We start from the raw sequence: 24,858 nt of genomic DNA, 5'->3' as shown, positions 1-24,858 counted from the left end.
ACACGTGTGCTGGGCATGCAACCAGAGGACGACATGCATTTCCACGTGTAGAAGCAGGCCACTGACGCTTTCCCATTCTCTCCCCAGCTTCTTCCTGGAGAAGAATATGTTCGTCTTCTTCTTGAACATCCTGCGGCAGAAGTCAGGCCGCTACGTATGCGTTCAGCTGTTGCAGACCTTGAACATCCTCTTCGAGAATATCAGTCACGAGACCTCACTTTGTAAGGACAGTCCTGACACTTGCCTCAGCACCTCTGAGTGTCAGCTGCGTGTTGTTTGCCGTGGCGTTCATGTTGCTGTTTGAATGTCTGTGCTTACTGTGTGTCTTGGTGTGCTTGGGCTGCCATAGCAAAATACCCAGGCTGGGCAGCTTAGACGACAGAAATTTATTTTCTCACAGTTCTGCGGGCTGGAAGTCCAAGATCATGGTGCCATCAGGGTTTCTGATGAGGCCTCTCTTCCTGATTTGCAAATGGCCACATTCTCTTTGTGTCCTCACGTGTTCTTTCCTCTGTGCACATGGAGAGAGGGAGAGTTCTGGTGTCTCTTCCTTTTCTTAGAAGGACACCAGTCTTCTCGGATCAGGGCCCCACCCTATGACCTCATTTAACCTTAATTACCTCCTGAAAGGCTGCATCTCCAAATACAGTCATGGTGAGGGTTAGGGTTTCAGCATATGAATTTTGGGGGCACACAGTTCACTCCGTAATGCCATTTTTTCCCCCTGCACAGTAGGGTGCTGTGAAGAGCTAAGAGAGGGCTTTCCTCTGCTGAGTGGTTCTGGGGGTGTTTGCATTTCTTCTTTATAACCTGTTTTTAAAGAGCTTGGGTCGCTGAATAATCGGCCAACAGAATAAGCAATGGAAGCAGCAAGGTGAGGAAGAACCGTGGCCTAGGAGCATGCAAGGGCGTGGCTTTGGCCCCTGACCTGCCTGCTTCAGTCCCACTGCCCGACTGACGAGGGTGTGACTCGGAGCCTCTTCCCGGCCCCCTCGATGAGTCCCGGGCTCTTCATCTGAAGCAACCAACCTGCGAGGCAGGTGCTGTCAGTGCCCTCATTTAACACCTAGAGAGTTTGAGTCACTGGCCCCAGGTGACAGCTCTAGCAAGGCAGGAATTGAGAATAGGTTTCAGCCCAGGTGAGCTAGCTCAGTGGTCCTCAGCTGGGGGTGACTGTGCTCCCAGTGGACATTTGTCAGTGTCTGGAGACTGTCCTGGGGGGTGGGTGCTACTGGCATCTAGTGGGTAGAGACCAGGGATGCTGTTAAACATCCTACAACACACAGGACAGCCCCCAACAATAAAGGATTAGTTAGCCCAAGATGTCAACAGTGCCGAGGGTTAGAAACCCTGGTTTAGCTCCTAATCATCCGGGCTTGATCACGAGCTTTATTTTTCCAAGATGACTGCACCAAGCCCCAGGCCCTGCCTGCAGGAAGCAGGGAAGAGAAGACAAGTGATGGAATGTCTATGCCACAGGCAGGCTCTAGGTCCCCAAGACAGGTTTTAAAAAGTTTCTGATGGGTGGAGAGAGGTAGAGATGGTGGCATTCCTCCTGAGGAGGGAGGAGGGAGGGATAGGAAAGAGCTGCAGACTGATGGCCACTAGATGGTGCTGCTGTCCCAGGAGACTCTCCTTACGCTTCCCCATGTCTGTGAGCTGCCAAATGTGAGTTGACTCACTCTCCCTGAGTGGTTTCCCAACAGCTTTTGTTACCCTGGATATCAGTTGCGTGTGGTTTCTGAAAACTCCGAGAGGGGAAGACCAGCTCGCTGGTACGGGCCATGGACTCAGACCCAAGCAGTTCTGAGCCCTGGTTCTGCCACAGACACCCCAGATGTATTCCGGGGAGTGAATTCTCCAAGCTGCAGTTTCTGCATCTGTGAAGGAGAGATAATGCTAGTACCTGGTGATTAGAGTGGTTTGAGAATTGAGTGTGACAGTGGGTGTGCAGAGTGTAGTATGGGGTCTGGCAGGTGGAAGTGTCCAGTTAGAGTTGGTTTTATCATGAAATCCAGCATTCCACCAAATGACTGTTCTCTGATAACCCAGCTAACCCCAGGGCTACTGGATTGAAGAGGGGGTTGAAAATTCTGGGCTTTCTGGATCATGTGGCCTTTCTTGTACTAGGACTAAAAAGGGTGCTGTGCTATAAGAAAACCCAGGCAGATGCTGCTGGCCTTATAGGGGAATTCATCAGAGTGCTTTCATAAGCCCTGCCAAAGCAGCCGAAATTACTCACATTTTACAGAACTTGGATGTATGGGGGTGAGAAGGATGGGTCCGTTTTGCTTTTATTTTTATTTTCTAATTATAGAGAGAAAATGTCCTCATTATAAAACAACAACAACAACAAAAATCTAACATTAAAAAACTGTAGAAAGCAAAAGTTCTACAGAATCTCACCCTAAGAGTTCAGTGGACACATACCATTTTGCTGTTTATTTTATTTTTCCCAACTTACTAGCGTATCTTAGATTTTTCATATTGTCCGTTCATGCATCCCTACCTTGTTTGGTTTAAGAGCTGCATCTTGCTGGGCCGTAACTTATTTAACGTGACCATGGGCGTTTAGGTGGTTTCCGGATTTTCATTATTACAAGCAGCCATTTCACGAGTGTACCTGTTGCCTGTCGGGTTTGGTGACCTAAGTGACAGAAGACCTGAGAGCCTGAGATTACTTATAGACTCCTGGGTTTATTATAAAAAGATACCACAGAAAGCTGGCCACACAGTGAGGGGGTAGTAGAAAAATCCCAGTCGATTAATAGAGGCACCTCCGTCACCCCCATGGTGGCCTCACCAACCACAGAGTCATGTTGTGGAGGCCCTGGAAAAGTCCCTGCTGGGGAAGGATGGGAGCGTGTGGCTCTTCCACCTCAAGACGGCAGCCAAGAAGCCCGAGGTTGCACATCTCAAGCTGCCAGCATAGGCGTCTGTGCCCCTGGTGGCCCGGCAGCCACTAACCAGTCACAGTGGGACTAACATTCCTTCTCCGGCAAGCCCATTCATCCCCAGCCAACCACAGCTGGCAAGACAGAATGAAAAGAAGTGCTCGAGGCATCAGCATCACCTGGCTGGTTGTTACAGGTGTGGATTCTGGGTGGGTAGATTGTGGACTGTTCAAAGAACAGAATACTATATAGCAGGAAGGAAAAAAAAGGAATGTTCTGCTAGCACACATGAAGCAACATGGAAAAATGGGCTGTGGTGATGAGTGAGGGAGGCCAGACACCAGAGGGAGTGTCCCGTATGAGTCCAGGTATACGACGTGCAAGATCAGGCAAAGCGAGTCCATGGTGCTGGAAGTTAGGCTAGGGGCTGTCTGTGGGAAGAGAGTATTGTTGGGGCAGGGGTGTGAGGGACCTTTCGGGGAGCTGGAAATGTACTGCCTGATCTGGGTGGTGTATTTATTTTCAAAAATTCATCAAGCTGGACACCTAAGGTTTGTGAGATGTGTGCGTGTGTATATATATATATATATATATATATATACACACACATATATGTATATATACACACACACACAGGTATGAGTACTTAAGATTCATATATATGTACATTTTCACATATATCAAGCTATACACTTAGATTTGTGATATATGTAACTTCATTTTTTTACAAGATATTAAATATAGTTCCTTGTGCTATACAGTAGGTCTCCGTTATTTATTTTATATATAGTAGTGTGTATCTGTTAATCTCAAGCTCCTAATTTACCCCTCCCCCACCCCCCTTTCCCCTTTGGTAACCATAAGTTTGTTTTCTATGTGAGTCTGTTTCTATTTTGTAAATAAGTTCATTTGTATCATTTTTTTAGACTCCACATATAAATGATATCATAAGATATTTGTCTTTCTCTGTGTGACTTAATTCACTTAGTATGAAAATCTCTAGGTCCATCCTTGTTGCTACAAATGGCAGTATTTCATTCTTTTTTATGGCTGAGTAATATTCCTGTGTGTGTGTGTGTGTGTGTGTATCACATCATCTTTATCCATTCATCTGTTGATGGACACTTAGGTTGTTTCCATGTCTTGGCTTTTGTAAATAGTGCTGCTGTGAACATTGGGGTGCATGTGTCTTTTTGAATTAGAATTTTCATCTTTTCCAGATATATGCTGCCCAGGAGTGGAATTGCTGGGTCATATGCTAGTTCTATTTTTAGTTTGTTAAAGGACCTCCATACTGTCCTCCATAGTGGCTGCACCAATATACATTCCCACCAACAGTGTAGGAGGGTTCCCTTTTCTCCACACCTTCTCCAGCATTTGTTTTTTGTAGACTTTTTGATGATTGACATTCTGACTGGAGTGAGGTGATACCTCATTGTAGTTTTGATTTGCATTTCTCTAATTAGCAACTTTGAGCATCTTTTCATGTGGCTGTTGGCCATCTGTATGTCTTCTGCCCAATTTTTGATTCAGTTGGGGTTTTTTTGATATTGAGCTGTGTGAGCTGTTTGTATATTTTGGAAATTAAGTCCTTGTTGGTCACACTGTTTGCAAATATTTTTTCCCATTCCATAGGTTGTCTTTTCGTTTTGTTTATGGTTTCTTCTGCTGTGCAAAAGTTTATGAGTTTGGTTAGGTCCCATTTGTTTGTTTTTGCTTTTATTTCTATTGCTTTGGGAGACTGACCTAAGAAAACACTGGTATGATTTATGTCAGAGAATGTTTTGCCTGTGATCTCTTCTAGGAGTTTTATGGTGTCATGTCTTATATTTAAGTGTTTAAGCCATTTTGAGTTTATTTTTGTATATGGTGAGAGGGTGTGTTCTAACTTCACTGATTTACATGTGGCTGTCCAGCTTTCTCAACACCACTTGCTGAAGAGACTGTCTTTTCTCCATTGTATTTCTTACCTCCTTTGTTGAAGGTTAATTGACTGTAGGTGTGTGAGTTTATTTCTGGGATCTCTATTCTGTTCCATTGATTCATATGTCTGTTTTTGTGCCAGTACCACACTGTTTTGATTACTGTAGCTTTGTAGTATTGTCTGAAGTCTGGGAGGGTTATGCCTCCAGCTTTCTTCTTTTCCCTCAGGATTACTTTGGCAATTCTGGGTCTTTTGTGGTTCCATATAAATTTTAGGATTATTTGTTTTAGTTCTGTGAAAGATGTCATGGGTAATTTGATAGGGATCACATTAAATCTATAGATTGCTTTGGGTAGTATGGCCATTTCAACAATACTAATTCTTCCAGTCCAAGAGCATGGGATATCTTTCCATTTCTTTAAAGCATCTTCAGTTTCCTTTCTCAATGTTTTATAGTTCTCAGCATATAAATCTTTCATCTCCTTGGTCAGGCTTATTCCTAGGTATTTTTTTTTTTGACATGATTTTAAAAGGGATTGTCTTTTTTTTTTAACTTTCTCCTTCTGATATTTCATTTTAGTGTAAAGAAATGCAACAGAGTTCTGTATGTTAATCTTGTATCCTGCTACCTTGCTGAGTTCGTTTATCAGTTCTAATAGTTTTTGTATGGAGTCTTCATGGTTTTCTATAGAAAGTATCATGTCATCTGCATATAATGACAATTTTACCTCTTCCTTTCCAATTTGGATGCCTTTTATTTCTTTTTCTTGTCTGATTGTTGTGGCTAAGACTTCCAATACTGTGTTGAATAGAAGTGGTGAGAATGGGCATCCTTGTCTTGTTCTAGAATTTAGTGGGAAGGCTTTCAGCTTTTCACCATTGAGTATCATGTTGGCTCTGGGTTTGTCATAAATGGCTTTAATTATGTTGAGATATGTTCCCTCTGTACCCACTTTGGTGAGAGTTTTTATCATGAATGGATGTTGAATTTTATCAAACGCTTTTTCCGCATCTAATCATCTATCATCTGAGATGATTACGTGGCTTTTGTCTTTTCTTTTGTTGATGTGGTATATCACAGTGATTGATTTGCATGTGTTGAACCATCCTTGTGACCCTGGGATGAATCCAACTTGATCATGGTGTATGATCTTTTTTTATATGTTGTTGGATTCAGTTTGTTGAGGATTTTTGCATCTATATTCATCAAAAACACTGGCCTGTAATTTTCTTTTTTGTTAGTGTCTTTGTCTGATTTTGGTATCAGGGTCATGGTGGCATCATAGAATGACTTTGGGAATGTTCCCTTCTCTACAGTCTTTTGGAAGAGTTTGAGAAGGATCACTGTAAGTTCTTCTTTTTATGTTTGGTAGAATTCCCCAGTGAAGCCATCTGGTCCTGGACCTTTGTTTGCAGGGAGTCTTTTTTGTTTGTTTGTTTGTTTTAGTTACAGATTTTATTTCACTTCTAGTGATCGGTCTGTTCAAATGATCTATTTCTTCTTGATTCAGTTTTGGTGGGCTGTATGTTTCTAGAAACTTGTCCATTTCTTCTAGGTTGTCCATTTTGTTGGCATATAACTCTTCACAGTATTCTCTTATGTTTTTTTGTTTTTCTGCAGTATCGGTTGTTATTTCTCTTCTTTCATTTCTTATTTTGCTTATTTGGGTTCTCTCTCTTTTCTTCTTGGTGAGCCTAGCCAGAGGTTTGTTGATTTTGTTTATCCTTTCAAAAAACTAGCTCTTGGTTTTATTGATTTTTTTCCCCTATTGTTTTCTTTATCTCTCTTTTATTTATTTCCTCTCTGATCCTTATTATTTCCTTCCTTCTGCTGACTTTAGGTTTTGTTTTTTCTTCTTTTTCTTTTAGGTGGTAGGTTACTTGGTTTTTTTTAGATTTTTCTTGTTTTTTGAGGAAGGGCTGTATTGCTATGAACTTCCTTCTTAGGACTGCTTTTGCTGCATCCCATAGATTTTGTATAGTGTGTGTAACCTCATTTTTAAACATATTAAAATTCTTAGGACCCCACTTCAGATCTACTGCCTCCTCTCTTAATGTGGGCCCCAAGATTGACCTCAGGAATTGTTATAATTAGGAGATTTTGAAAACTACAGACATGACGTCCTACCTGCAAAGCCTGCTCTGAGACTGTGTTCTGAGGAGGACCCAGCCCACACTGCAGCCCCTCCCATGCCCCGTGCTCCTGAATGACTCTTAGTGTTGTGTTTGGTGATTCTAGCCTTTTCAGTATACTGTGATTGGCCTAAGTTAGATACCTCTTTGGCACCAAATAAAACTTAACGGTTTATTTCTGTTCCCCCCAGGGACAATAGTCATGGTGACCGGAGGACTGGCAGTGGAGGTTAGGAATCTCCAAGCTTTAGTGAGAAGATGAGGGGTGACAGCTCATGTGATTGGGTGCTCCCTCTGTGCTCCTCCCTGCCCTCAGTGCTTTTTGTGCATTATCTCCTTTAATCCTCACAACTGCCCCACGAGGAAGGTCTTCTTGTTCCTGTTTTCAGACAGGGAAGCTGGGGAGTGGGGCAGGTAAGTGTCTTGCCCAAGGTCACCGAGCTAGGAAGTAACAGAGGCAGTGTGGGTCCAAGTTTACCTTTGAACCCAGTGCCTCTGAGATATGAGCATGACAGGAAACCCTGCAGGGCTTCTTAACACACGGAGTGCTGGGCCCTCCCAGAGATCTGAGTGGGAGGTCAGGGCTGGGGCCCAAGCCTCCGCACGTCTGACAAGCTCCTGTGCTGCCGGTCCCACGACCAGACTTTGAGTAGCAAGGCTGTGCCCCACCCTGCTCCCCTGCCTCACCGCGTCTGCCCATGGTACATGTGTGGGTCACGTCCTGCCTTTCCCAGTCTGTGGGGAGGCAGCTGGGATGGTGCAGAGCTCACAGGCTGGCAGCCCAAAAGGCAGACAGTGGGCATGGCAACACTGGCTTCGCAGGGTGGCTGGTAAGGACTCAGAGGATAACGTGTCTGGCCAGGGCCCAAGGCCAAGATTGCAGACAGTGGGCCCATGGGTCGCAGTGGGTCTGTAGACCCATTTTCACTGGCCAGCACAGCTTTCAGAACGAGTTGATCTAGTGGCTGACATTTCAACATCCAAGATACAGCATTATGATCTGTGTTTTCCAGCTTCCTTTGCACAGTTGGAAGCTCTCACCACGCTGGGCCTGCACTTCTGCAGGGGCTGGGCCCTGGGAGCTTAGCAGGTGTAGCCGCTCTCCTGTGGCTCCAGTGCCCACAGGGCCTCGTCATCCAGTTTTCATCCTTGGCCCGCATTAGTGCATGGTATTAACACAGGACATGGGACCTGAGTTTGAATTCCATCTCTGACTTACTGTCTCTGTGTCCTCGGGCAGATAATTAGCCTTAGTTTTTACTCATCTGCAAAACGGGGAAAACAAGGTCCACTCTGCAGCATCATCATGACGGTGAGTGATAATGTAAAGCAGTCAGCCTGGTGCTGGGCAGGTAGTGGAGGTTCAGCCTCAGGTGGCCTTTATGAAATCATGTTGCCTTATGGGAAGGAAAAAACCACGCGGAGCCCTTTGTGGCATTCGAGAGTGACAGTGTGACTTTTGATGGCAAAATGGGGCCAGCTTTTATAAGATGCAGTGCAGCTTACCCTCATCCGTGGGTGGTTTGTGAAACACCCAAATACCAGCTCATCTGCCCCGCCCCCTGGCTCTCTTGTTGAACTCTGCCAGCAACGAAAGAAAATGCTCAGGTGTTCTTTTCTGTGGTGTGGGAGGCAGGATGAGCCGGCTTTTCTTTGGCATCGCTCTTGAACTTTCTAGTGACTGCACATGGTGGCTGATTTCTTTGCTGGTTAAAGGTTAAGCTGCCCCCTATTAGCTTGACGGGTTCAAGTACTGATACATTCTCATGGTCATCTGCTTGTTCCTGCACTTTCTCTGCTTGCCTTTCCTCCAGCATGAATTAACTAACCTGTTTTCTTTTGTGTTTTTTTTTCTCCCTCTAGATTATTTGCTCTCTAATAACTATGTAAATTCTATCATTGTCCATAAGTTTGACTTTTCTGATGAGGAGATTATGGCATATTATATATCGTTCCTGAAAACGCTTTCATTAAAACTCAACAACCACACGGTCCATTTCTTTTACAATGAGGTAAGTAATTGCAGAGGGGCACATTTGGGTGGAAAGCTAGCCAATCAGAGCAGCCCCTTTGGTCTGGGTGACCTCTGTTTACAAAGCACTTATGCAGTCACTGTTTCCTCATTTTCATAGCAACACTGTTTGACCTTGGCATGCTTTAAATTTTTTTTTATTTAACAAGCTACCTTTTCCGTTTTTAATGTAAAATGCAATTTGCACTACCTGAGAGCATGATACTCTTGGTAGGGAGAAGTGCCCAGAAATTAACTTGGGGTCGTGTTCCTCTGTTGGCAAAACAGGAACTCCAGTCAGGCCCAGCTTTGCCATTTCCCTGGTGTGTGACCTTAGAGAAGTCCCAGTCCTCCGAACCTCAGTTTCCTCGTCTGAGAAATGGAGATGTTAGTTTCTACCTTGGAGGGTTTTCCAGGGGTTGAATTAAATAAGCTGATGTCTTCAAAGCAACTACTATGTACCTGGCTTCCTAAAACTGTAGCCATTATAAGCTAAAATCCCTGGTATTCCTTGAGAGAATCACTAACAATTTAAATAAATAAATAACTGTTGTTCTCGCAGTGAAGAGGAGCTTGAACAATCAGGTCAATTTATCTCACATTCCAAAAGGTACAGATGCTGGCTGTCCTGGGGCTGGCTCATCCTGTGGCTCGACCACTTCATCCGTGAGCCAGGCTTTTCCATCTTCCTACTCTGCTGACCATATAGTTGGCATCTGTCTTGAGGCTCAACCCCTCATGGTCTCAGGATGGCTGCAGGAGCTCCAAACATCACATACTTACATGCCACTGCCAAAAAGCCTGATGAGATCACATCCCTTCTCGTGCTCCCTTCTAACTGTCCAAAAAACTTCTTTCCCAGAAGCCTCCCAGCAGACTTCCTTTCCGGTCTTGCAGGTCAGAATTCTGTCACATTTCTCTCACAGTGTGTCTGACGTTGGGGAGCGGGCTGGCAGGGCAGTTCTGGCTCAGTCTCTCACGAGGCTGCAGTCATCTGAAGGCTGGGTTAGGGTTGGGGGATCTGCTTCCAAGGTAGCTTGCTCACATGGCTGACCATTCGGTGCTGGCCATTGGCGGCAGGCCTTGGTTACACAAGCTCCTCCAGGGTCTGCTTGAGTGTCCTCACAGCACGGCAGCTGGCTTCCTGTAGAACAAACGATCCTAAGAGACCAAGGCAAACTGTAATGCCTTTCAGGACTCGGCCTCGGAAGCCACATGCCATCACTTCCACTGTATTCTTTAGGCCACACAGGCCAGCCCTGACTTAGCGTGAGAGGATGCACAAGTTGTGACTTCAGGAGGAGAGGGTCATTGGGCCATCTTGGAGGCCACATGCTGTCTGCATGGCAGGTGTCTTCTGATTGGTGGTCACACATGCTGCACAGCCTGTGTTTGAAGTCAGACCATAGTCCCAAACATTTCCTCTGAGTTTGGGCAAAATTCGTCTAGCTGTCTCCATGGGACGTGGCAACAGCAGCCTGCACCTTGACTTTCTTTGTCTAGATTTGTAGTGGCAAGAGCTGGCCTCAAAGGGGAGAAGTACTAGCTGCCAGTCACAAAGCGTGGGGCACTTTGGAAGATGGACATTGTGCGGCCCAGTGCCTGGCACACAGTTGGTGCTCACTAAACGTGTCCAGAGACCAGAGGGGTGCTGTTTGCGTTCTCCCAGAGGCTCTCCTGGGCGGAAGAAAACCCACCTGCAAAGTTCAGACCAGAGAGGGAGCCAGATTCTTCCCCCACTTGGGTGCAGCTGGGCTTCTGTGCACCTGGTGGGGAGGGCAGAATGTGGGGATTCTGGGGCCCGAGTGATGCTTCTGGAAGAGTATCCTGCTGATCACCAGAGGAGTGGTAGGAGGCTGATGTTTGAGGTGGACTTAGTTTCCTTTTCTGTGGACCGGTGCAGTAGCTACCACCTGTTACGTGCACATCTGCTTCTAGTGCTCAAAGTGGCGTTGCCTTCATTAGATAGGTGTCACCTCGCTGAAGGTCATGGGTTCCCTCTTCCCCTCCCCTCACTGCCTGGGGGTGCCCTCCAGTCTGATCCGGAGCCATGTGAAAAACTGGCCAGAAGAGGGCAGCAGAGTGCTGTAGCCCGGATCCTGTGTGCCTTTTCCTTAGGGCTCCGTCGGTGGAATTCTTTGGTTCTGAACTGTTTTGATCTGTTCTGATGACCCCTTTTTAATGGCAGAAGATTCCCGAGACCCTCCTTTTCCATGATAATGTTTACACTTTTAGTGTTTCCAAATAGGGAAATACATATTATAGATTCTGAATGTAGTCAGACTTTGCATTTGCCTTTTATTAGTAGAAGCGGCATCTAATAATGACTAACATTAACTACCGAGTGCTCATTAGGTATCAGGTGCCAGGGTAATCACTGTACCTGAAATAATCTCATTTGATCCCAGCAACCATAAAGTGGGAATTATTATCCTCATTTTATAGATGAAGAATCGGAGGCTTAGAAATATTACATCACACAGCTAAGAAGTGGTAGGAAAGATCATGAACCCAGGCCTGGCATTTCCTGGACCCGCTTCTGTTTCTTCCGCGGTCTCACCTTCCCAACCCTCCCCACATTCCCCATCGGGAATGAATTTACTGGCTTAAGGTTCACGTGGGTACCTTTTTTTTTTTTTTTTTTTTTGGTCTTTTACTGAAGTCTCTGATAGGATTCAGAAAGCTGGGGTAGGGGCCTGCCTGTCTTATGGGTCTGTAACTCATTTTCAGTACTTCTTGTGTTTTAGCACACTAATGACTTCGCCCTGTACACAGAAGCCATCAAATTTTTCAATCACCCCGAAAGTATGGTTAGAATTGCTGTAAGAACCATAACTTTAAACGTCTACAAAGGTAAGGTTCCTTATGTGCTCACGCCTCATCGGGTTTCTAACTTGACCGCTAGTGCTTGGTCTCCTGAGCCCATACAAACAATTCTCTGGTGGTAACAGGGAGCTCATTTATTGTAGCTGGGGCTGCCTGTCTCATGAAAGGTTGTCATCACTGAACATTTAGCTACCCCCTTACATAAATTTGTGTGCCACCACCTTCTGCATTTTAAAGCCCAACTCGTTGCTGATACACAGAAGTCATGCATGTCCTAAGAGAGGCACATGTGGGACTCAGAGCGGCCATGTGATAATGAGGTAAGGCAAAGCTGCCTTTGAAATGTGAGAGTTAAATTCTTGCCTTTGGCCTGTAAAATATACTTCAGTATAGCCAGGGGGTATGTTATCTTTAAATAATGTATGAGAGCATTTCTTGTCGCAAACATCAGGGGGCAGTATTGCATTCTCAACCGGCTACAAAGCCCCACAACAAATTCCTCCTTTCTCCCAAGAGGTACTTAATGCCCAAATCATTGCCTCCAGGAGAAAGCCCTTCCGTGGCTCCCTGCCTGCACTAGCACAAAGGCTGTCTGGACACGAGCTTCCCAACCTGGAATTGCCCTCCAAGGCTACGGCCTCTCTGCCTAACACCGGGGTTATTCCCGTGTAGTCACCACCCTAGAGCTGGGACCCCATTTTCTCAGGGACCAATGTTTTGACCTTCATCAGTTATGATGTTATTAATTGAGATGACTCCTAATTGGGAGGGGGCGGGAGCTCCTCAGGGACTCACTCCAGCCTGGTTCTGGGGTTGCCTTAAATTGGAGAGCCTTCTAAGAGCCCAGAGGGGCCCATCCGGGGGTCGCAAACTGAGGACCTGAGGGCCAAATCCAGCTCCCAGACAGGTTTTCATTGGCTTAGATATTTTTTGAAAAAAAAAATATAGTTGTCAATATTTAAAACTTGAGAGAGCTTGGGTAACAGTCTGGATTTCTGACTTGAAAATGTAGATGTGGCTCTTTGGGCCCACAGTCCTGCAGGGCAGTGGTGAGCTGACGCTGAGAAGCAGCTGCCCCCTTTGGGGTCAAGGCCTGTGCTCCCCCGTTCACCCACTGGGCCAGCTGGCTTCGCTCACCAAGTTATTGTTGGCCAGCCTGTGGGCTTCTGAGTTTGCGACCTGGTATGACCCCCAGTCTGGCCACCTCCTGCTCTCTGCTCTCTCTGTTCTCTTCTAACCTGCATCTTTCTGTCTAGACGCTTCCTGCCCTAGCTCTCTGCCCCTCTGAGCAGCTGTCTCACCCTCCCAGTTCCTAACTCTGTTAACTGTTGTCTGTTTTTTGCCTTTCCTTCAATGACGATTCCCGTGTTCCTTATTCCAGTGTCATGTAAGTTAATAACTTCTGGTTTTCTGCTTTCTTAACTTATCCTTACATGCAAATACAGGAAACTTGCTTGAGAATGGTGTAGTTTTCATTGTAGTCTAGCTAAGTGCACTGCTGATAAGTAGGCTTCCTAAAGCACTATTTTTTTTTTTTTTTTTTTGCGGTACGCGGGCCTCTCACTGTTGTGGCCTCTCCTGCTGCGGAGCACAGGCTCTGGACGCACAGGCTCAGTGGCCATGGCTCACAGGCCCAGCCACTCCGCAGCATGTGGGATCTTCCCGGACCGGGGCACGAACCCGCGTCCCCAGCATTGGCCGGTGGACTCTCAGCCACTGCGCCACCAGGGAAGCCCCTAAAGCACTATTAATGTCTACCTTTATTAATTGATTTTATTAATTATAAAAATAACGTAAGAACTACCTTGATGAGTATAGCTTTCTGCATAAGGTAACCATTTTTAAGTGTTTCCAGGACAGATAGAAAAGATTCAGATTATAGTAGAGGGCTTTTTATTGTGGTTTTGTTGTTGTTGTTTTTAATATCCTCCAAGTTATATTTGGTAGCTTGACTTTTTTTTTTCCCCTCTTCTTTTGTGGATTTTCTCAGTGGATAACCAGGCCATGCTGCACTATATCAGAGATAAAACTGCTGTCCCTTACTTCTCCAATTTGGTCTGGTTCATCGGGAGCCATGTGATCGAACTCGACAACTGTGTGCAGACGGATGAGGAGTAAGTGACCCCCCGGGTGCCTGTTAGGTAGACAGGGTGCTTAGGGGAGGATTCCGTTTTTGTAGGGAAAAAGTAAACACTAGAACAAAACTTACCCACCTGTGTTTTCACGGAATGTGGACTTCCATACTCTGAAAGGTTCTGCCCATTTTTCCACTTTTCATAACAGTAGGAAGTTGGAAACAACGCAGATACCTCCCAGAGGGGAATAGGGTAAGTGAATCCAGTACATCCATAGATGGGGTGCTAGGCAGCTGGTAAAAAGATGAAGATGATCTGCCACTGGTGAATGGATAAACAAAATATGGTATTTGCGTGCAGTGGAATAGTATTTGGCAATAAAAAGGAATGAAGTGCTGACACATATACCATGGATGAACCTTGAAAGCATTATGCTCAGTGAAAGGATGCAAGGAACAACCTAGTGTATGATTCCACTTATATGAAATGCCCAGAATAGGCAAATCCATAGAAACAGTAGATTAGTAGTTTCTAGGGCTGGAGGAGGGATGTGTGGGGGAAATGAATATACTAAAACACATTAAATTGTGTACTTTGGGTGAAGTTTTTGGTATGTGAATTATATTTCAGTAAATCTTTAAAAAAAGAAATTAAGTTGGTGATGAATAGAAGTTCCAGAACAGGATTTCTCAAACTCTGCACTATTGATCTTTCGAGCTAGGTAATTCTTTGTGTGGGGCTGTCCTATGCATTGTAGGGTGTTTAGCAGCATCCCTGGCCTCCACCCACTAGATGCCAGTAGCACCCCCTTTCCAACTGTGAAGACCAAAATTGTTTCCAGACACTGCCAGACGTCTCCCTTAAGGAAAAATTGTATCAGTTGAGAACCACTGCCCCAGGGTGATAGCTTTGCACAGATCTGGTAAGAGGCACACCTAGATGGGGTCAGGCCGATGAAGGGACTCAGGAAGGAGGTCTCCTGAGGGCAGAGGGCTAGAGAGAGAGAAAATATTAGCTTCCATATTGGGAAAGAAGCAAGGCGAGGTGGATGGCAGATCTGATGGGGCATTTGGGAGGATAAGGACCCATATAGATATGGATAGTCATGGGTATGAGCCATAATGCGACACAACTCCAGAAAGAGCAGAAAGTTATACGAGGAAGGAAGTGATCTCCTGGTCCTCCGGGGCTCTGCAGTGAATGGTTATAACGTCAATACCAGTTGCTGATGACTGCTGGGTGGGGAAGGGTGGAGAGAACACAATAAAAGGAGGTCATTATGTAACATCTAAAATGGCTCAATCGCAAAATAGAGGTCCTTGTAGATTTTATAGAAATACAGGAGGAACTATCCACAGAAACACCTAAAAGAGTCGAAAACCGCTTCCTCTGGAGAGTGGGCAGGGGTTGGGGAAGCGAGGCCAGGAGCTGCTGTGTTTTATTATCAGCTCATCAGTACTATTCGATTTTTAAATCTATCTGCATGTATTACTTAGATTTTTTTTTTGGCGGTACGCGGGCCTCTCACTGTTGTGGCCTGTCCCGTTGCGGTCCCGTTACAGAGCACAGGCTCCGGACGCGCAGGCTCAGCGGCCATGGCTCACGGGCCTAGCTGCTCCGTGGCATGTGGGATCTTCCCGGACCCGGGGCACGAACTCGTGTCCCCTGCATCGGCAGGCGGACTCTCAACCGCTGCGCCACCAGGGGAGCCCTACTTAGATATTTTTTAAACTAAAGGTTTCAGAAGTGAAGTGCATTAAAGATCCTGCTGAAGGAAAGTGAACACAGTATCTTATTAAGTACGGGGGAGGGGTTGCAAAACATTGTGTATAAATAAATGTTCTAGGTCTCATGGGAGGTAGATTCATGGGTGCTCATTATACTATGAGGCTTTACGATGTGTATTTGCTATAAATATTTACTAAACATCTTATTAAAGCATAATAAGGAATAATTATCCAAAATTATGTAAAAGAAGCAAAAAAATTTTTTAAAGCATATGTGATTAGATGGATAGACATGTAACACCTGCCTTTTAGATGTGACTATAGGGACGTGGAAATAACGTAATATTATCTGTTAGTGGTGGGACTAGGAGACTTTGATTTCTTTTTGCTTTTATTTCCTTCGTCTGTCTTCCACTATGACCATCTATTACTTGGGTAATAATCATAATAAAAATAAAAGGTCTTGTGGTAGCTAGATTGCTCTTTGCAGCAGATCACACTTTGGGGGAGGTGAAAGTGCCCCATCGGCTGTTTCAAGGCTTCGTCCTTGGCAGAGACCAATCCACTCTTGGGGCCTGGCGGCCCCAGTGCCTGTTGCTTCACTGGAAGCAGGCAGGGCCTCCTGGGGCTTGGGGTTGGGGGTCACGTCCTTGCGCTGTGCCCCCCATACAGACGGGGCCTGTGGGTCGGACGTGGCTGCTGAGGCCTGCTTCTCTCTTCAGAACTCCTCTGGAGCATTTTAATTATCGAGGATTTATTGTTCCATTAATGCTGCTTATCTTGGGAGCCAAGGGATCTTGCCACTTGGACTAGTGGCTGCTCTTGTTTGAAATGGCTTGCTAAGAGCTTCATTGGGTTTTGCTTTGTTTACCCCCTTTTGTTTTGGGCTGTTGTGGTGATGGTGGGGTGAGTTGTACTGAGGCCCCCAGAAAGTGGGGGGACCCCATGAGTCCCCTAAAATCGAATGCAGCAGACCTGTCCGTTCTCTCTTTCTGAAATCCACTGGTAGGGCCAGGATGGATGTCTCTCGAGACTGGCTCAAATATTTGTTTGTGAATGAAGTGCCACCTGCGACCTAAGTCTCAGGCCATTGGTTCTAGGCTCTGAGCTTTAGCGTCCGGGCTGAGATGGGCGTTTCTCCCGGCAGGCATCGGAATCGGGGGAAGCTGAGTGACCTGGTGGCTGAGCATCTGGACCACCTGCACTATCTCAATGACATCCTGATCATTAACTGCGAGTTCCTCAATGACGTGCTCACAGACCACCTGCTCAACAGGCTCTTCCTGCCGCTCTACGTGTACTCGCTGGAGAACCAGGACAAGGTGGGCTGGGCTGAGGGTCGTCTGTAGGAGGGGAAGAGCAGTCACCCCAATAGGACGGGGCTTTGCAAGGGACCAAGGCTTTGAGCCTGAGGGAGATTCTTTTCAAAGCACGCTGGCTTCCCTTTCCTTTCCTCTTATTTCCTGAGAGGGGGTGGAAGGAGAGGGAGAGAGAGACAGAGTATATGAGTGTGCGTGTGTGTGCGCGTGTGTGTGTGGACTGTAAATGAATGAGAAAAGATTACTGACATCAGAAGGAAACAGGAAACCTCTACAGATTCAGGCTTTTGGTTTCTGTGCATCCTTCTCTTGAGGTGTTCTCATTTCTGGTAACTTTTTCGGATAGTTGCCAGAGCTAATTGATTTGGAAAAGATCCAGCCAGCCACAAAACTTGCACAGGATGGACAGGAGGGGATGGAGCGCACCTAGGAAAAGAAACACTTGTGGGGATAGAGCCTGTTCAAGTGCACATCCTCGGATGCCCTCTCCCTCCTCTCAGGGATGCTGGCTCAGCGGGTCTGGAGTGGACCGGGAACCTGCCCCGCAAGTGATTCTGAGCTGGTGGTTCTCGGTGCCCCCGTGAGAAATGCCACTTCGAGGAGGGGAGACCTTCGGCCAGTACCTCTAAGAGTTAAGGGGCAGGGGCCTTGGCAGGAGGCGGGACAGAGCCAGCTGGTGACTCTGCAGGGGCAGAGGCCTCTGCAGATGTGTCCCAAGGAGGTGTAGCTTTCTTTTTGGAGATGGAACATGGGGCTTCTTGTTAAAAATAAGTGAATAAAAGAAAATTGCAACCCTAACGAGATCTGCCAGCTGCAGCTCTGGGAGGCAGAGAGAAAGCACGGGAACTGGAGTTTTCAGACATGGGTTCAAACTCTGCCTCTTCCCTTTCCTCATTCTGCGACCTTGGACGAGGCAGTCAACCTGCCTGAGCAAAACGAGGCTCTTGAAGATCCTCACAGGGTTGGTAGGAGATGGAACTTGTTGAAGCCCAGTACAAATGAGGGGCTTCTCAGAGGCCAGAGTGCCCCAACTTCTCCCTGCCTCTCTCCTGAGAACAGGCCCCTGGGGCCTCTCCTGCTGGGCTTCGGGCTCTCGGTGCCCAAGCTGGGGGAAATTAACATTCTTGGTAATTTAAGGAGCTAGTTCTTCTCTCGGGTCCAGCCTCTAATCCGTGACTCATGGTGAAAGATTTCTCAGGTGGAAGAATAGCGGCCTTGCAAATGGTATCGGATAGGATTAGGTTGTGAGCTTATTTTGCAGGGTGGACTTTGCCACCAGGAAAGAAGAATCTTAGGGTCTTGGAGGAAGTCGGGGTGCTGGGCGCTGCTCCTTCAGACAGGTGGCTTCTAGCTTCATGGATTTTGTGCTGCCCACATGTGTAACCCAGGTTTCTCTGTCTCTTTCCCCCAACCTTCACCAGGGAGGAGAACGACCGAAAATCAGCCTGCCGGTTTCTCTCTACCTTCTGTCCCAGGTACGTCTGATCGTTCACCTGTGTCCCCACCACACTGGGGGTCCTTGGAGTGCTGCTGCCTTTCAGAAATTTCCCAGGCCACATTGCCCCATCTTCTCTCTCTGTGTCCCCCATCTTGAAATAAAATAACAACACTGAGTAGAGGTGCTACGTATCTTCTTTGTGGCAGTACTTGGAAATTTAAGGAGAAATAAATCAAACCTGACACATATGTAGTTGGTTTCTACTGTGGGGCCTGAGGTTTCCAAAACAAGCAAGGAGTATCCTAAATACCCTGGAAATGTGGGCTGGGTGGCCCCTGTTCTCGGCCATACTGAAATAAGCCCCAAACTGCACGACCCAGTGTGTGTACACACACAGCAACCGTGGTTTAACAAACTTCTACTAATGAGGCTGTTTTTAAAGGCTTTTGTCATGGTTCTAGTTCCCAGATTACCTTCTGGAAGGTGTCTCGTAGCAGCCTTAGTGCCCAGATTTGTGTCTTGAGCCAATTTGTCTGCCTCCCCCTCTTAAACAAGTGTGTTTCCTTCTCGTAATTATATAATATTTACAAGAAGGGAAAAACTCCATGGTGACCCAGTTACATAACTTTAAAAATATTTTTATTGCAAGCAGTCCAGACTCTCAGGCCATCTCATTAGACTGTCAAGTAGCCAGACGTTTGACCAGAGCTCTGTTCCCACTTTTGCAGTGGCCCAGGTATTTATTTGCTTTGCTGAGAGCATGTCCTCCTCACATGGTCCCTGGGCCGTTTCGAGTTTGAGGCGGGTCTGTCTCCTGTTGGCCTGAGAAGAGAGATGCAGACCCGGCGTCTTCTCAGTGGCCGGGCCAACCAGGATCCGTATGTGGCCGGCTCACGTTGCTCCCGGAGTCTTGTTCTGGGGGCTCTGTTTGCTCAGAGCTGCACACCGACTCCTGAATGCCCCTCTGTGCGATGGAGCTCCGTGCAAGCCCCAGCCCCTCCTGGCAGCAATTTCCGCCGCCTCATTACAAATCCGCCAGCTTCTCCTGCTTGGGATTCTGGGAGTCTGGCAGGACCCGAGCAGGCCAGATGCTGAGCCACAGGAATCCCATGGCAAGCGCCCCCAGGACCCTTCAGCTGCTGGTGCACCCCGAGGAGCACGGGGGTCAGGACACACTTTTTCTCCAAGAACCCGTTTTCTCCTGCTTTCCTTGTGAAGGACCAGCAGCTCAGGCACCTAATTACTTGTTTCAGTCTCTCACAAAAAGCATTGTCATTGGCCTTCCTCATCCTGAGTAAAGGGCTCTCACTCCCCTGCATTTCTATGGAGCTTTATCATCACGTTGCCCGAATGTGTGAAAACCTCGAATTGGGTATAAATCCCGGTCCTTAATTAAACTCTACATCAGAACATCCTTACAAATTATTTTACAAGCATCGCTACTAAACCAAGAAAATTCACATTAACGATGTTAATTTGGTGTGACAAGGATGCTGTCCACCTGAAACTAAACCACCACTGGGGACAAGAGCGTGACTCGGACAGGCTGTCCCAGCCTTTCGAGTCTGGCCCGCACACGCTTCCACGTACCTTGCAGTGACCGGCCCTCCCCAGGCTTTTCTCCGTCCAGAGCCCAGGAGGGAACGAACACCATGTGTGTCCACACCGGCCTTTGTCACGCAGGCCTTAGCAGGTGCTCACTGAATATTTGTGGACTGAATTCCTTCGTCATCATCATAGTTACCCATGCTTGAATGCCTGCCGCAGCCCTGGACATGGGCTAACCCATTTGGTCATACTGTCTAGTCTATGATAGCATTTCTTTGGTGTTTTAAAAACAGGTGTGCTTTTTTTGTTGTTTTTAGGTAGGTATCACATTTGTCTATTCTGCCTGTACCTTTAATCTGAATTGTATTTATTTTTTTGAACAATATATTCACCCTACTCAAACAGTACAAAATAACATGTAGGGAAAAATCTCCCTCTTACCTCTGTCCCCCACACACCCAGTTCCGCTCCCCAGAGGCAGCCAGTGTTTTAGTTTACGCCTTTCTTTTTTTTTTTTTACAATATTTTTTAAATAATTTTTTTTTTTAAGTTATAAAGTTCAAACAGGTGAAAACCAAGCTGCCTTTCTACTTGTGTTCAGTCTCCTGATTTCTCTCCCCAGAGACAGCTATAGTTACAGGGTCTTCCCGGGTCCTTCCAGAGATGGGGAGAACTCTGCCAGGGATTCTCAACTGGTGGCAATTTCGCCCCACCCCGGGGGACGTCTGGCAGTGTCCGAAGATATTTCTGGTTGTCACGCCTGGGGGAGGGGCTGCGGCTGGCATCTAGTGGGTAGAGGCCAGAGATGCTGCCAAATACCCTCCAGTGCACAGGACAGCCCCCCACAGCAAAGATGTATCGCCTGACAATGGTGCCAAGGATTCAAGACCCTGTTCCCTGTATATATAAGCAAATACAAATGGGCGCACACACCCTCTGATATACAGATGGTCGGTACATCCCACACTGCACTGTGGTACCGTGTTGCCTTTACATTTTAAAAGAAACCAGCAGGTGTGTCTGAGCCAGCTTTGCAAGGCGGTTTTGGTACCCTGATTCCTCAAGCCATTCCCCTGAACGCTGGGCAGCAGGGTGGGGTGGCCGGGCCATCCCAGACAGCCCAGCACCTTCTGATGTTGCCTCCTGGCACGACTCGATCTGTCTCTGGCCTGTGCGGCTTTTCCTCCCCATGGCTTCCACACCTCCCAGTGCTGCCCTGGAGTTCTGGTGCACTCAAACCCACCGCAAGGGTCAGAGCTCATTCCAGGGATGGGATCTCCACATAGGCATCCTCTGCCAAGTCCTTGATTGGAACAGGGCTCGCCAGCCCCTTCTTCCATGTAACCGAGGTGCTGGGCCGCTGCCTCCTCGTCTTATCCTAATTGGATTTTACACTGAAATGCCTGTGGAGAGGACGGAGGGTGTGGGTTTGGCGCTCCCTTCCCACATTGCTCCACTCCAGCCAGATTTGGCTGCAGCCGGCCTGAGGGACAGTCTCGCTTTAATGCACTTCCTTCCGCCGAAGAAGAGCCAGCCAAATAGGTAACAGTCTGAAAGAAGGAGGGCCCAACCCTTGAAGGAGAAGAGTATAACTGGTTTCTCCCCAGTGTGACCCATTCTTTGGGTTTTGCGTCACCGGGATTGCTGCTGAGACTCATGTAGCCCAGCCTTGTTGTTTCAGATCAAGGAAGGAAGAGGTTGAAAGTCTGCACACTTTAATGTGCATCCCATTTTTTTTCCCCTCACCAGGTCTTCCTAATTATACATCACGCACCCCTGGTGAACTCATTAGCTGAAGTCATTCTGAACGGCGATCTGTCTGAGACGTACACTAAGCCCGAACAGGATGTTCAGAGAAGCTGTGTAAGTCATTAGTGGGGGACTGTCTCGAGACCCTGATAAAAAGCCATTGGTCATTTTGTTAATGTGTGTTTCTTTAAAACCAGAGACCAACATTCTGCTTACTACAGCACTGATGATACATAAGCTGGTCTGGGATTCAGGGAACCTAATCAGTCTTGACATGAATCTGGGTCGGGTACTAAGAGTGGATGTGACTGAGCATACGTTATTGAACGTGGAATTGTCCCGTTCTGGGCCTCAGGTTGTGTATCTGTGAGACGCCGTTATTGGGTCCGAATGAGAGAATACTTTGTCCGAGGCACCAGCATCTACAGAGGATGGGCAGGGAGCATCTGTGAATGACACGGACCCCATGAGAGGGTCGTAGGGAGCAGTGGGGACTGTGACAAATTGGAGGGTGTATATGTCCTTTGTGAGCAGCCGTTGCTCACCCCAGCCTGCAGTTGTTCTGCGGGAACGTGGATGCTGTATTGCCAGGTTTTCTCATGTTTCTAGAGACACTGGAAAGCTGCATTTTTAGGCAGATACTCCCAAGTTTTAAATTATCACCAACTGTGGCCTAAACAGCATGTTTGTGGTTTGTGCATGTTTGTGCTCTGCTAAAGGGAAACCCTGATCACCAGGGTGATGACTTCTCCTGAGGCTTTCCCTGCTTGGCCCTGTGTCTTGCCTGCCTTCCCTCCTCCCATCCTGTTCACACACACACTGAGCTCCAGGCTACCTCAGTCCTGGCCCTGCTTGCTTTTTCCCCAGCGTGCCCTGTGCTTTCTTCCCTCCACACCTGTGCCCTTAACCCTACCCACTGCCTGGAAGGCCCTTGCTCCTGGTTCCTTCTCGTTAAAGGTCTTACCTGCTCTGAGCAGGCGTCTTGTCTGTCATTGGATCTGCTGCAGCGTAGGCTCCACATACACGTCTGAAATGAGAGGTGTTTACACAAAGGCCGTTTCCTGAGAGCTCTGTCTCTGCAGCCCGGTTCTCAGTCGGCACGCAGGTGAAGGGGCTGGGCTTACCCTTGGGCAGTCGACTCTGTGGTCATATCTGAGCGAGTGGGTGGAGAGTGATCCCGGAGCGTGAAGGGCCAGCACTGCATGGAGTACAATTACAAGAGGCCCCTGCCCTTCTGGTTTTTCCCGGGTACAGTGTCTTGGCCGGGCCACTGTGCTTTTTAAGGCTCATTAGAGCCTCTGAAAAGGTTTCCAGAAACCTTCTGTCCTCATTGGTGGTGGCGTTAGTTCAGCTGAATTGAATGGGGCCTTGTCATGGTTCTTGTCTGGCCTATCCCTTCTTTGCTTCGTTCAAGAAGTATTTATTAAGCCCCTTCTTTGACTCAGGCATCATGCCAGCTCTGGGGATATACAAAACCTAGATAGCCCCTGTCACGCTGGAACTTTACAGTCCAGCAGGAGAGACAGATTTTGATTAAGCTTACAAACAAGTGTACTATCTCAAGTCTTATATGTGCTCTAAAAGGAAGGAGTAGTGTTTGGTGAGAGGATTTAACCTGGAAGTGATGGGGGTGACGAGCGATGAATAGGAAGGACTCCCCTAGTGGTCCATGTTGTGACAACATGTGGCTAGAGAATGTGGAGCTGGCTTAGTGTTGATGCAGCTGGAGATATTTCTTTGCAACTTTCTTAAACTCGCTTTTGCTGAGTGAATGCAAGTAATGGAACGTTGAATCAGAAGAATCAGCAGGGCCGCCAGGCAGGGCTGCTGAGGACCCCTCCAGCCAGTGGGTCACCCTGGGCAAGTCGTTTTACCCCATTTAGAAAACAGCGAGTGTAGGTCCCACTCGGGAGGGCCGTGGTGAGGATGGGGAGAAGATAGATTTAAAGTGCTCATCAAGTGCTTGACAGGCTGCAGTCTGGCCCTCAGAGCTGTTTGGTTTGGTCTTCACAGTGTTTGAAAGAAAATTTTATGAATCGCCAGCTTTAACATTTGGGAAGTTTCACATGGAAGTCCAGATTTCAGGATGGTCTTGAACAGTCAGAAGATCTGGTCCCGGTTGTGCATATGTTCCAGCAGGAAGCTTCTCTAAAGCCGCCCCCATCAGATGAGGAATGTGTCTGCCGTCAGATTTTCCCAGTCCGCCCCCACCCAGCCTGCTGCTAACTCATACTACATTTATGTTAATAACAGACCAGAATGGAGTGGGTTCCTTTGGACTTTGTTTTGTCACATGATTTCCAGAGCCCAAGATAGCTGCTAACGGCTCATTGCAGAATGTCTATAAGACCCTCGCTGCTGATGTTAGACTTGGTATTCCAAGAGGTGGACCCAGAGGTTGTTGGGGCGCTTGGGTTTGCAGGTTTTCTTCATTGCAATTCATTGACGTGCAGTTGCAAGAAATAATACAGAGAGATCCCTTACCCTTTCCCTAGTTTTCCCCCAGTGGTGACATCTTGCAAAACACTAGTACAGTGTCACAAGCAGGATATTGACATTGATACATGGGGGATTTGCAATTAGAGCAAAAGCAAATTGCAGGAAGTTACTGGTGACGTCTCAGCTTAGGATGCCCACTTTAGTTGAACCCTCTAGTTGGAGGGATTGTCTAGGAGATCTGTTCCTTTTCCCAATGGCCTCCCCTTGGGACGAGTTCCTGCCTCCACTGTGATAGATGCATGGCGCTCATGTGGTGGACGCCTGAACTGAAAATGAGATTCTTTTTTTTTGCGGTACATGGGCCTCTCACTGTTGTGGCCTCTCCTGTTGCGGAGCACAGGCTCCAGACACGCAGGCTCAGCGGCCATGGCTCACGGGCCCAGCCACTCCGCGGCATGTGGGATCTTCCTGGACCGGGGCACGAACCCGTGTCCCCTGCATCGGCAGGCAGACTCTCAACCACTGCGCCACTAGGGAAGCCCTGAGATTCTTTTGAGTGTGGAAGGAATTGCCAGCCCAAGTGAAAGTGTCAGCCTTCTACTTCCGGTTATTGCCTTTCGCTGGGTGCGAAGTTGAAGTTTGTCGTATTCTGATGACTGCAGTTGAAATTCGGGAAGAGTTTATCTCATCTCTGACTTGTTTGACAATAGTCCTGGTAAGATTACCTTCCTTCCCTCTGAGCAAGAACTGTCTCCTATTGTTTCCTGCCTAACTC

At 47.3% G+C, this 24,858-nt stretch overlaps 1 protein-coding gene across 4 annotated transcripts in view; it reads left to right on the top strand.

The window, feature by feature from the left end:
• Nucleotides 1-24,858, top strand: part of CLEC16A (C-type lectin domain containing 16A) — a 209,791-nt gene that overhangs the window by 17,138 nt on the left and 167,795 nt on the right. For all 4 annotated transcript variants that reach the window (XR_014291540.1, XM_082600684.1, XM_082600683.1 and 1 more), the window contains exons 3-9: nucleotides 88-221; nucleotides 8,815-8,963; nucleotides 11,710-11,815; nucleotides 13,779-13,902; nucleotides 16,738-16,912; nucleotides 18,331-18,384; nucleotides 21,645-21,758. Coding sequence is in view for 3 of the 4 variants with exons in the window: in XM_082600684.1 (XP_082456810.1) it covers nucleotides 88-221; nucleotides 8,815-8,963; nucleotides 11,710-11,815; nucleotides 13,779-13,902; nucleotides 16,738-16,912; nucleotides 18,331-18,384; nucleotides 21,645-21,758 (856 nt within the window). In the remaining variant the exon portion in view is untranslated. The remainder of the gene's footprint in view (nucleotides 1-87; nucleotides 222-8,814; nucleotides 8,964-11,709; nucleotides 11,816-13,778; nucleotides 13,903-16,737; nucleotides 16,913-18,330; nucleotides 18,385-21,644; nucleotides 21,759-24,858) is intronic.

The sequence above is a fragment of the Mesoplodon mirus genome (assembly GCF_964341445.2).
Source record: "Mesoplodon mirus genome assembly, chromosome: 15".
Classification (NCBI taxonomy): Eukaryota; Metazoa; Chordata; class Mammalia; order Artiodactyla; family Ziphiidae; genus Mesoplodon; species Mesoplodon mirus.
This window is presented reverse-complemented; position numbering and strand designations above follow the sequence as displayed.